We start from the raw sequence: 13,594 nt of genomic DNA, 5'->3' as shown, positions 1-13,594 counted from the left end.
AATGGCTCTCAGTGTGTAGCTCAGCAACTCTTTGTAGCTGTCGAGGAAGTTGTGCTCCAAAAGTGGCTGCCGCTTTTAAACCACACCAGTTCCCTTTAAATAACGCTCCTCCAGCCCGAGAGCGACTTGGTAAGGTCCAGGTAAGCTGTCACTATTAGCGGCAGGCGCTACGGAGGGGGGCGCCACTGAATTTCCGGTCCGGGGCACCCAAAAGGCGTTGCACACTCAAATGACGTCATAATCAGCCTGCGCCCATGAGCGGGCGCTAAGATTTAGCGCCAGCGCTAAATGCATGCTCAATATGGGGCATCGCCCGGAAATTGGCTAGCGCCCCACTTCTCGGCCTCTTTAGGCGTTAATCGATGGCACTAACAACCGAATTTCTCCCCCATAATCTTTGTTTCATGTTTGCAACATACAGCTATTACTTTTATATGTTCTGATTTGATTTATTTTAGAGGTATGTGGAAACCTACTCACTAAAAATGATGGAAGTTTCACCTCCCCAAATTATCCAGACTTGTATCCTAGTTATGCCAACTGCAAGTGGATGATCAGAGCACCTTGGGATCATAAGGTATGTGGTAACTGCAAAAGAAACATACACAAAATAGCAAAAATCTAAACAATATGCAGTTAATTGAGAAACTAGCAGAAATTATACAGTCATGTGGTAGATTTTCCTCCTACTGTACTTGTGCATAAAGGATCACCTGACCATAACACATAGAGGAAAATCAAATGTATTTTTCTACATTGAACTGCTTCTGCAGCTATCTGCCCATCCTGTTAGCTTATATATGTCCTCATACAGTCTTTCACAATCCTCAATTTGCTATAACTCTCAGTTCAGTATCATCAGCAAATTTTGATATTATTCCATCAGTTCCTATGTCCAGATCATTATGTGTTTAGTAAATTAAACATAAACCACTGTAAAACCCAACGCGACACAGGGTCAATTTTAGTGCCCAGTACATCTTATCTGTACCCGTACCAGACCACAAATACAGTGGAAATCAGTTCCGCTGGATTGCTTGCCTGTGCCAGCGTTGGAAGTTCCCATCCAGAGTAAGTAGAATCATAGAATTTTATAACAACAATAACTTGCATTTATATAGCACCTTTAATGTAGCAAAACATCCCAAAGTGCTTCACAAGAGCTTTATCAAACAATTTGACACCGTGCCACAGAAGGGAAGAGCTAGGTTTTAAGGAGCTCCTTAAAGGAGGATAGAGAGGCAGAGAGGTTTAGGAATGGAATTCCAGAGCTTAGGGCCTTGGCAGCGGAAGGCATGGCTGCCAATCGTGGAGTGATTAAAATCGGGGATGCTCAAGAGGCCAGAATTGGAGGAGCGCAGATATCTCCGAGGGTTGTAGGCCTGGAGGAGATTACAGAGATAGGGAGGGGCGAGGCCATGGAGGAATTTATAAACAAAGATGAGAATTTTAAAATTGAGGTGTTGCAGACCGGGGAGCCAATGTAGGTCAGCAGGCGTAGGGGTGATAGGTGAACCAGACTTGGTGAGAGCTAAGATAAAGGCAGCAGAGTTTTAGATGAGCACAAGTTTATGTAGCGTGGAAGAGTCAGGAGAGCATTGGAACAGTCAAGTCTAGAGGTAACAAAGGCATGGATGAGAATTTCAGCAGAAGATGAGCTGAGGCAGGGTCAGAGTCGGACAATGTTATGGAGGTGGAAGTAGGCAGTCTTGGTGATGGAGTGGATATGTGGTCGGAGGCTCATCTTGGGGTCAAACACAACACCAAGTTTGTGAAAGGCTCAGCTTCAGACAGTTGCCAGGGAAAGGGACAGAATTGGTGGCCAGAGAACAAAGGTTGTGGCAGGGACCAAACACAATAGCTTCGGTCTTCCCAATATTTAGTTGGAGGAAATTTCTCCTGATTGTAATGATCAGTAACCTGTCATTCTGGAATGGTACACTAGGTGGTGCTGTATGAGTGGGCTACCCAGGATGCACTAGGCTACCCACAAGGCAGCAGTCAAGATGGAGGCCTCTACAGATACTGTACCTAGTCCACATGTGCTCAATAAAGTGTCTAGCAAAAGCTAGCTGTTCTTAATAAAAACAACTAGTTATTAATGAACATAACATGGTACCAGGATTGGTAAGATCTGCTGAATATTGTGCAACGCAACATGGAGAATTTGAAGCCACCAGAGCGTTTGAAACTCACAGGAAATGTCGACTACAATTGGCAGACTTTTAAACAACAATTCGAACTCTACATTGCTGCCATCGGGTACGGTACGAAGCCAGACGCAAGGAAAATAGCATTGCTGCTCACGGTTGCCGGCCCACAGGCGATAGAGGTATTTAATACATTTGTATTTAATCCAGAGGAGAACAGAGAAAAATTAGACGATGTGATAAAGAAGTTTGATGCACATTGTGCTCCCAAAAAGAATGAAACCTATGAGAGGTACATCTTCCGTTCTCAGACACAGCAGCAAAATGAGACTTTTGATAGCTTTTTGACTGATCTGAAACTGAAAGCACAGACATGTAATTTCTCTGAGCTGAAATCATCCATGATTCGTGACCAGATTGTGTTTGGTATTCATGATAAAAAGGTCAGCGAACGTCTGTTGAGAGAAACCGAACTAACATTGGAAATTGCTGTGAAAATATGCCAAGCCAGCGAGCTAGCTCGAAAGCACGCGAAGACTTTCAGTGAAATCAATAATGATGCAATTGTAATGAGTGATAATGCTGCTGTCGGTGCTGTGTCCTACAGGGGGAAGAAACGTGGGCAGAACAGAAATGAAAAGCAATCGGAGGATGACATTTTTAATTGTAAACACTGTGATTACAAACACCAGTTAAGACAATGCCCAGCATTTGGAAAAATGTGCACAAAGTGTAATGGAAAGAATCACTTTGCCAAACAATGCTTTTCAAAAGTAAAAACAAAGAAAGGGCAACGAGTTAATGTGATTGAAGACACTGATTTAAGTGAGACATTTTTTGTAGGAATGGTGTCATGTGACAATGTCAAAAATGATACAGAAAATGTGCAGCCCTCAGAGATGGACAATGCTGAACATAAAATTAATGCAGTAAAAGAGGACAAATGGATGATCCCACTGCAGGTAAATGGAGCATTAGTTACCTTGAAACTAGACACTGGGGCAAAAGCAAACTTAATCAGTATGAGTGACATTAAAAATATGAAAGAAAAGCCCAAAATACAGAAAAAGTCAGTACTACTGAAGGAGTATAATGGACAGAAAATAGATAGCTTAGGTGTATGCAGACTTAAAGTGACAGTCAAAGACAAAGTGCATCATCTCATGTTTTCTGTTGTGGCTGAAGGACTTGATTCACTACTAGGTGACAAAGCTTGTGAAGACTTAGAACTGGTCAAGAGAGTCTGCCGTAGAAACTGTGCCATAAGCAGACCAGATGACTCAGTGGATTCTGTAGTGAGTAATTTCCAGGATGTGTTCAAAGGATTTGGAGTTCTACCATTCACATAGAAGATCCAGCTAAAGGAGGATGCTCAGCCAGTGGTACATGCTCCACGGAGAGTTCCAGCACCCTTGCGTTTCCATCTCAAGAATGAACTGGACAGAATGACCACACTAGGAGTCATCAGGAAAGTCGAAGAGCCAACAGACTGGGTTAACTCCATGGTATGTGTAAAGAAAAAGAACAATGATCTAAGAATATGCATGGATCCAAAGGACTTAAATGCAAACATAAAACGTGAACACTACCAGATTCCCAAGCGAGAAGAAATCACCAGTGAAATGTCAGGTGCCAGATATTTTACAAAGCTCGATGCCTCACAAGGATTTTGGCAACTAAAACTGGATGAAGAGAGCACCAAATACTGTACCTTCAACACACCATTTGGCAAGTATTGTTTCCTCAGAATGCCTTTCGGGATAATATCTGCATCTGAAATCTTTCATAGAGCGATGGAACACATAATTGAAAGTCTGGAAGGAGTTCGGGTCTATGTTGATGACATCATCATCTGGGGCTCCACACTGAAAGAACACAATGAGAGACTGACTAAAATGCTACAGAGCATACGCCGGAATGGACTGAAGCTCAACAAAGCCAAGTGTCAGCTTGGCACCCAGGAAGTCACTTTCCTAGGAGATAATCTATCTGGTAAAGGAATAGAGCCAGATATGGAAAAAGTAAACGCCATACTCAAAATGCCCCGACCCACTGACAAAAAAGGAGTGCTACGCATCATGGGGATGATAAACTTCATTGGAAAGTTCATTCCTAACTTGTCAGCCAAGACAGCCTGTCTGCGAGACCTGCTACGTAAAACAAATTAGTTCGCATGGAAAGAAAGACATGAACAAGAGTGGATAAACCTCAAAACAGTGCTGTCGACCACACCTGTACTCACCTTCTTTGACCCAACAAAAAGAATCAAAGTGTCAACGGATGCATCAAAAGATGGCCTAGGTGCGGTCTTGCTACAAGCAGAGGGTGAAGATTGGAAGCCTGTTGCCTATGCCTCCAGGTCTATGACTGATACTGAGTGTCGATACGTCCAGATTGAAAAGGAATGTCTAGGCTTGGTAGTTGGACTAGAAAAGTTTCATGGCTACATATATGGACTTCCCACCTTCACAGTTGAGACAGACCACAGCCCACTGGTTGCCATCATAAAAAAGAACCTGAATGAGATGTCTCCAAGGATTCAACGACTGACGATGAAGCTGCAAAGATATGACTTTGAACTGATCTACACACCAGGCAAATACATAGTGTTAGCAGATGCACTATCCCGAGCACCCACAATGAGTCATGTGAGCTCTACTGAAGAAGACGTGGATGTTCATGTGAGTATGGTCACTGCTGCGCTGCCTGTGTCAGACACAAAATCAAAGCAAATAGCAGAAGAAACAGTAAAAGATACAGTATTACAAACAGTAATAGAGAACATTCATCATGGTTGGCCAAAAGGTTCCTGTCCAAAATATTTTCACATAAGGTCAGAATTGAGTGTCGCAAGTGGACTATTACTAAAACAGAACAGAATAGTCATTCCACAGGCTCTACGTCAAGACATGCTCAAAAGGATTCATGAGGGACACCTCGGAATTGAAAAATGCAAAAGGAGAGCAAGAGACACTGGCCTAGAAATTGAGTTGACGCCGCGCCAGGGCTTTAGCGCCGGAAATTTAGCGCCGGCGCTAATTCCCTTGCGCGCGCCAAAAATTCAGTAGCGCCGCGCCCAGACGGCTGCCGGCGCTACTGGCGGGCGTGAGCGCCTCCCAATGGGCGCTGAGTGCCGAATTGCGGCGCTAATCCAGCGCTGCGGCACCCGATGCGGTGCGGCAGGCTGGGGAAGTGCAGGCCTCCTCCTTCAGTTAAGGAGGAGCTGCCTGCACCCGCCCGCTGTCCGTTCAAATATTGAAAAAATGAGCCCGGCACCTCGGACAAGTGCCGGGCTTGCAGGCCAGACGCATCTGTTCCGCGGGGGGGGTGGTGGAGGAGTCCGGGGAGGGAGGTGCGGGCAGGCAGCCGACGGGAAAGCGGCCGGCCGCCGCGCGACCTTAATGCGCCGGCGCTAACTCGGGGAAGACTCGGTTGCCAGAGTCTTAGTTGCGGCTGCCACGGGCGAGGCGGCCGCAACTGAATTTCGGCGCTGGGGCCCGTCGGCATGGCAACCGGGACGCTGCGCACACCGATGACGTCATCGGTGCCGGCGCAGCGCTACCGGCTTAACGCCGACGGAAGGGCCCCACTCAATTTCCCAACTGGCCATAACTCCGGCGCTAGGCCCTCTAGCGCCTCAAATGCGGCGCTAAGGCTACTCAATTTCTAGGCCACTGTTTATTGGCCTGGCATAAATAAGGACATTGAGAACATGATAGGCAAATGTGAGACATGTCAGAAACACCAAAACAAACAAGCAAAGGAACCAATGATAGTAGCTGACATACCAACAGCACCATGGCTAAAGGTTGGTATGAACCTTTTTCATTTAAATGGTAAAGACTATCTAATAGTGATTGACTACTGTTCTAACTATCCTGAGATGGCGCTGCTCTCAAGCACCACAGCAAGCAGTGTCATAATGCATGTGAAATCCATCTTCGCCAGACATGGAATTCCCAGGATTGCCGTTAGCGACAATGGTCCGTGCTTCAACTGTAAGGAGTGGCAACAGTTTGCAGCACATTATGACTTTCAACACATCACATCCAGTCCTTTGTATGCTCAGTCGAATGGTAAGGCAGAGAAAGGTGTTCAAGTTCTCAAGCAGCTACTGAAGAAAGCGACAGAAAGCAAGTCTGATCCTTATCTCGCCCTGCTGAGCTACCGAGCCTCACCTTTAGACTCTGGTTCTTCACCTGCTGAACTCCTAATGGGTCGCAAGTTGCATACCACGCTACCCTGCTGTGCAAAAGAAAAGCAGAGTAAGGAACTGAGACAGAGACTTCAACTGTTAAAGCTGAAACAGAAATCATACTATGACAAGTCATCCAAAACTCTGAAACCATTGACAAGGGATGATGTTGTCAGGATTGAGGATCCAGATGCATGGAACAGGAAAGCTACAGTCCTTGAGGAAGTAGGACCAAGGTCATACACTGTTAGAACTGAGGAAGGACAGATTCTCAGGAGGAACCGCCGTTCCCTCCTAAAAACACAAGAGACTATCGAAGAGCAAATCGATGACAATGCCGCAACTGAATCTTGCCACTCACCACCAGAACAATCTAACAGAAATACACATACAGGCTCTCATGAAAACACATCAGACTTACCTGTGCTGAGAAGATCCACACGTGAAGTAAAAAAGAAAACTACATTGAAAATGTATTGACTGTTGAAGATGTTTATGTTGTTATTGATTGATACTGATTTTGTTTAACCTCAAAGAAAGGGGGATGTAATGATCAGTAACCTGTCATTCTAGAATGGTACACTAGGTGGTGCTGTATGTATATAAGAGTGGGCTACCCAGGATGCACTAGGCTACCCACAAGGCAGCAGTCAAGATGGAGGCCTCTACAGATACTGTACCTAGTCCACATGTGCTCAATAAAGTGTCTAGCAAAAGCTAGCTGTTCTTAATAAAAACGACTAGTTATTAATGAACATAACGCTGATGTCGGACAAGCAGTGTGACAAATCAGAGACAGTGGAGGGGTCAAGAGAGGTGGTGGTGAGATAGAGCTGAATGTCGTCAGCGTACATTTGGAACCTGACGTGTATTCGGACGATGTCGTCAAGAGGCAGCATGTAGATGAGAAATAGAAGGGGATCAAGGATAGATCCTTGGAGGACTCAAGAGATAACAGCACAGAGGGGGGGCGATTCGGCTCATCATGTCTGTACCAGCGCTTTAAAAGAGTTTAGTCCCACACCTTGTCTTTTTCCCCATAACCCTGCAAATTAGTTCTCTTCAAATACATATCCAATTGCCTTTTGCAAGTTCTTATGGAATCTGATTCCACCACCCTTTTAGGTAGTGCATTCCAGATCTTAACAACCTTGTGTGTGAAAAAGAATTCTGCTCATTTCCCCTCTAGTTCTTTTGCCAATTTTAAATCTATGACCTCTGGGTACCTAGCTCCTAGCCAGAGGAAACAGTTTCTGCCTACTTGCTCTATCAAAACCCCTCATAATCTTGAATACCTCTATTAGGTCTCCCCTTAAACTTCTCTGCTCTATGGAGAATAACCCCAGTTTCTGCAATCTCATCACATAACTGAAGTCCCTCATCCCTGGTATCATCCTGGTAAACCTCCTCAGTACCCTCTCCAAGGCCTTGGCATTTTTCCTAAAGTGTGGTGCCCAGAATTGTATATAATACTCCTGAGGCCTAACCAGTGATTTGTAAAGGTTTAGCATGACTTCCTTGTTTTTGTATTCAATGCTCCTATTAAGTATCCCATACATTTCTTAACTGCCTTATCAATCTGCCCTGCCACCTACAAGGATTTGTGAATATTCACCCTCAGATCCCTCTGCTCTTGATGTGGGTAGAGGGAGTACAATTTTGAAGTTTACAGATGCTACAAAATATGACAAGGTAGTAATTAGTGGACAGGGTAGTAGCAGACTTCAGGAGCACATAGACAGACTGATGAAATGGACAGACACATGGCAGATGCAATTTAATGCAGATAAGTGTGAAGTGATGCACTTTGGGAGAAACAACATGGAGGGGCAGTATAATCTAAATGGTACTGTTTTGAGGGGGTGCAAGAGCAATGGGACCTGGGGCTAGATTTTCAGTATAGACAGTTTTGGGGCGCTAACCTTAGCGCCCGCCCGAAGTTAGCGCCCGCCCCAAAGTAGCGCCCCGTTGCCGGAAATTCAGTGGCTTCGCCCTAAGAGAGTGGTGGAGCGCTAAAAGAGGCGTTGCACTCCTACCTTTAGGCGCTAAGCCGGCGGTCCAGAGGGATAGCGCCCAGGCGGGGCGCAGCACGGGTGCGGTCATTTTTGCACTGACAGCAGACCCCGTGGTGCCGACCAGCTCTTAAAGGGGGAAGGGACGAATTGGTCTGCTGCCACGCCCTGCACACTGCAGCCTTGCAAAGAGGCCTCAACACTACTGCTCAGCCCCAGGGAGTCATGGCAACGCCAGAGAAGGCCCGTCAGCGTGCCCTGCGCTTCTCAGAGGGTGATCTGGACATAATGGTCACAGCTCTGGAGGTGAGGCGCAAGATCTTGTTTCCAGAGAGTGGGAGGAATCCAACCCACCATGACTACACCAAAGCCTGGAAGCAGATCGCCCAGAGGGTGACGTTCACCGGCGAGGCCCCCAGGACCCACAAACAATGCCGTAAGAAATACAACGACCTGACCAGGATTGTGAGGGTGAGCAGCCTTTCCAGTCTCCTCCTCATTCTTGCATGTACACCTGACATGATGGGCAAAGGGACCTGAAAGTCCTATTGGCCAGCCCTCAGCCAGCAGCATTGGGACAGTCATGAGCATCAAATGGCCATTCGGCACTCTACACTTTGGCCAAGCTATTCCACCATGGGAGGCAGTGGACAGTACATCAGGGCTTCACTCTGTCCAAGCTATTCCACCATGGGAGGCAGTGCACACTACATCAGGGCTTCACTCTGTCCAAGCTATTCCACCATGGGAGGCAGTGCACACTACATCAGGGCTTCACTCTGTCCAAGCTATTCCACCATGGGAGGCAGTGCACACTACATCAGGGCTTCACTCTGTCCAAGCTATTCCACCATGGGAGGCAGTGCACACTACATCAGGGCTTCACTCTGTCCAAGCTATTCCACCATGGGAGGCAGTGCACACTACATCAGGGCTTCACTCTGTCCAAGCTATTCCACCATGGGAGGCAGTGCACACTACATCAGGGCTTCACTCTGTCCAAGCTATTCCACCATGGGAGGCAGTGCACACTACATCAGGGCTTCACTCTGTCCAAGCTATTCCACCATGGGAGGCAGTGCACACTACATCAGGGCTTCACTGCGCACTTACAGCCCGTCCTTTCTCTTGCAGGCTAAAGTAGCGTTTAATCGCCAGGCCCGTGCCAGGGGTGGCCGCGCCAAGCTGCAGAAGCTCACTCGGCTGGAGGAGCGCGTGTGTGTGCTCATGGGAGCCCGTGTGATTGTCCCCACAGCGTGCGGTGTATCCGACCCTCCACTGCCCGGCAATGGTAAGGACCTCGCCTTTTGGCCCTCTCGCGTCGCACTGGCCCATCCGAGCTACCTCCTTTGCCACTGTCCCACCAATGCGCTGAATCCCACCAGTCCTAACTCCCTCGCTGACGCCGTCTCCTCACTCTGAAGCTACTCTTGTGCATTCCTGCTTTCAGCTGGTGACGACCAGGACCCTGAGGCTGCCAGTGACAGCACCTCCGACCAGGAGGAGCAAGCCGGACCTTCGGGGGAACAGTCACGTCCCGCAGGAGAGGAGGAAATGCTTGACACCTCCTCACTGGACGAGTGCCTGGAGGAACTGTCGCAGGGCAATGCAGCTTCTGGGACCAGTGGCGTCCAGCCACCCAGCAGCCGTGCGCGTGGCCCGCGGCCTTCCCCCCAAAGGGGGGAAGGATCAGAGGGGAGTGCTGCTGCTCGGCACACTCGCCGTCACCAACGCGGCAAGGGTCCCCTAGTTCGGCCCCCTCCTCCCCAGCGGGAGAGTCGCGACTCCAGTCCGGACACCTTCACTTCGGAGGAGGTGCGGAAGCTGGATAAGATGGCCGACGACTCGGACCGGCGCCACACGGAGCTCATGAGCGTGGTGGGGCGCATGCCTGAGGCCATCGAGTCGCTGGCGACCAGTGTGCGCGAGTTCGGGGCAGCAACTGCCGCGACTGGCCGCATGCTGACTGATGCCGTCAAGACCCTGGCGGATGTGATGCGCGCGCACACCAGGACCACAGGGCCACTCACTGCTGCCACACGCGCTGTCTCAGGCAGGCATCGCCAGGGCAGGCGCCGCGCTGGACCATCCCAGCAAGCCGCCCGTCGGCTGATTGCTGCGGATCCTGCAGTGCGGGCCCGGCCGAGTGCCACCGCGCCACAGCACCAGCCAGCGCATCCCAGACGCCAGCTGGCCCACATTGCGCCATCCGTCGCCGCCATTCCCCCTCTGGGGCGTCAACGGCAAGCGGCTGCAGCTGATGGTGGCCAGGCTCAGGTGCGCCACTCAGCAGACGGCCCCTCGAGGCCCAAACGCCGTGTAGGCCGCCCCCCAGCGGCATCTGGCGGAAGGGCATCTGAGCCTCAGGCGCCTTCCCCCAGCCTCGCAGCAGCCACTGGGCAAAGCTTGCGAAGGAGCAGCAGGCAGGGCAGGGGAGGCAAAATGCTGGCCAAGGTCTCGCCCTCGCGGGCCACTCAGTAGAGGGTGTGGCCAGCTTTCCTTTAATATGGCGGTGGCCATCTTTATTTTGCCCATGGTTGTGCTTTTGGAGGGCTTATTTTTTGCGTTAGGCCGACGTTGAGGCCCGGTTTCAATAAAGGTGGAGTGGCTCCTCCCCAGTTTGTGCGAGTGAGTCGTTTGTTGGGCTTTTTGTGGGGCCCGTTTATTGTTTTTGGGGATTCATGTGGGAAGGGCTTTTCATTTTTGTGCAATAAAAAATTATCTTTATTCATGCAGTCTCCATGGTTGTTCTTCTTAGTGTTTGTTGGCTTCGCCGGCTGAGGGCTTGCGGAGCGGCTGCATTCATCTTCCCTCATGGCCCCTGGCCATTCCCTGACAGGGGGCTTAGAAGTACCGTGTAATAAGGTGGCGTCGTGCGGACCTTGGCCCTGGTCGCTCCCTCCTGGGAACGTACTCCTGCTCCTCCTCCTCCTCCTCATGCTCCTCCTGCTCCTCCTCCTGAGGTGCTGGTCCAACGTCAGGTGGCAGTGCCTGAGTCCTGCGGATAGCCAGGTTGTGTAGCATGCAGCAAACCACCACAAATTGGGAGACCCGGTCCGGCGAATACTGGAGAGCTCCTCCGGAGCGATCAAGGCAGCGGAACCGCTGCTTGAGGACCCCAATAGTTAGCTCGATGATGTTGCGGGTGGTTTGATGGCTCTCGTTGTAGGCCTCTTCAGCAGCGGTCCTGGGCGCGCGAAGCGGGGTCATGAGCCAGGTGCACAAAGGATAGCCTTTGTCCCCGATGAGCCATCCTCTTGGGGAAGGCTGTGCCTGGAACATGTCATGCACAGTACTCTGCCGCAGGATAAAGGCATCGTGGCTGCTGCCTGGGAAGCTGGCATTGACTGCCATGATGCGCTGCTTGTGGTCACAGACCAGCTGCACATTCAGAGAATGGTAGCCCTTCCTGTTGCGATACTGCTCGCCATGCTCCAGAGGGGCCCGCAAAGCCACATGCGTACAGTCAATGGCGCCCTGCACCAAGGGGAATTCCCCGAGTCTGGCAAATCCCAATGCGCGCTGATGCTGGCTCTCGAGGGCCATGGGGAAGGAGATGAATTGGCTTCTCCTTCTGAACAGCGCTTCGGTCACGTGGCGGATGCAGCGATGCGCACCATACTGGGAGATGTTTGCTATGTCCCCAGCAGCGTATTGGAAGGAGCCGGTGGCATAGAAGTTCAATGCCACCGTCACCTTCACTTCCACCGACAGAGACGTCCTGCACCTGAGCTTTGGCCGCAGATCTCGGCGAAGCAGGTGGCAGATCTCTGCAATCACCTCCTTTCGGAATCGGAGCCTTCTAACACATCGCGCGGCACTCATGTTTAGGTAGGAGCGCTGCTGGCGGCATAGCCTGACTGGGTAAGGCCTACGTGGCCGACGCCTGTAGCCCCCTCTGCCTCTAGCCAGGGCTGCCCCTCTCACAATGCGTCTGCGAGCCCTACGGATATGGCGCTGCAGCTGCGCGTTGGCACCCCATGCAGCCCCCATCAAATCCTGGCAAACAGTCTAATTTCCAAATGGCCACTTGCAGCGCTATTGCCTGAGTCCAAAAATACCTGCCTCTTGCTGCTTGAAACCAGTTAGCTATCCTCCTTGTTGTGTCTCCAGAAATGCGTTGCACAAGAGTGTTTTCTGAAAAAAGGATGGCCTTTATACTGGAGAGGACGTTCCCTTTAATTAGCGCCCCCCGGGGCCCGCGCTGGTTGTGTTGCGTTCCTTTTTCCAAACGCTCCGGCCGCCCGCCGCACAATGGGGCGGTCCGACTGAAGTTTGCAATCGGGGCGGCCAAAGGGCGTTGCACGAGGATGTGACGTCATTTTCTGCGCGTGCATCCGGGCGGGCGCTAAACTTTGCGCCGGCGCTAACGGGCAACTTAATTTGGGGCGGAGCGCAAACTGCGCTGCGCCCGGGCGCTACACGCATAGCGCCCGGAAATCACTTCTCTTAAGGCGCTAACTGCTGGCGCAAGCTACTGAAAATCTAGCCCAAGGGGTTGCATATTTACAAATCCAAGTCCAGGTCATTTATATATAACAAGAAAAGCAATCGTCCTAATACTGACCCCTGGGGGACCCCATTGCATACTTCTCTCCAGTCAGAAAAACATCCTTTCACCACTACTCTCTGCCTCCTATCCTTTATTACATACCCAAGTTACCACCATCCCTTTAATCCCTTGTGCTTCTATTTTCTGAATAAGTCCGTTATGTGGTACTTTATCAAATGCTTTTTGAAAATCCATATATACAACATCTAGTGCACAACTTTAATCAACGCTCTCTGTTACTTCATCAAGGAACTCAATCAGGTTAGTCAGGCTTGATTTTCCTTTAACAAATCTGTGCTAGCTATCCCTTATTAACCCATGCTTCTCCAAGTGAGAATTAATTTTGTCCTTGACAATAGGCTTCTTCTTCTTAGGCAGTCCCTCGGAACCGAGGATGACTTGCTTCCACGCTAAAAATTAGTTCTCAGGTGACTGATGAGTCCAATGCGGGACCTACAGTCTGTCACAGGTGGGGCAGACGGTGGTTGAAGGGGCGGGTGGGTGGGGTGCTTGGGTTGACGAGCGCTCCTTTCGCTGTTTGCACTTGGCTTTCGCTTGCTCCCAGCGAAGAGACTCAAGGTGTTCGGCGCCTTCCCGGATGCTTCTCCTCCACTTTGTGCGGTCTTGGGCCAGGGATTCCTAGGTGTCAGTGGTGATGTTGCACTTTTTCAAGGAGGCTTTGAGG

The 13,594-nt window shown here is 49.9% G+C and overlaps 1 protein-coding gene across 4 annotated transcripts in view; it reads left to right on the top strand.

Annotated features, from left to right (window-relative positions):
- The window catches only part of LOC147106565 (high choriolytic enzyme 1-like), a 392,254-nt gene that overhangs the window by 196,577 nt on the left and 182,083 nt on the right, over positions 1–13,594 (top strand). For all 4 annotated transcript variants that reach the window (XM_086007518.1, XM_086007519.1, XM_086007516.1 and 1 more), the window contains exon 10: positions 459–577. In XM_086007518.1, coding sequence (XP_085863644.1) covers positions 459–577 — 119 coding nt within the window. The remainder of the gene's footprint in view (positions 1–458; positions 578–13,594) is intronic.

Source organism: Somniosus microcephalus, chromosome 15, assembly GCF_052327205.1.
Source record: "Somniosus microcephalus isolate GS21.2 chromosome 15, FLI_Smic_1.0, whole genome shotgun sequence".
Taxonomy (NCBI): domain Eukaryota; kingdom Metazoa; phylum Chordata; class Chondrichthyes; order Squaliformes; family Somniosidae; genus Somniosus; species Somniosus microcephalus.
The sequence above is the reverse complement of the archived record's forward strand: the minus strand, read 5'-3'. Positions and strand labels throughout refer to the sequence as shown.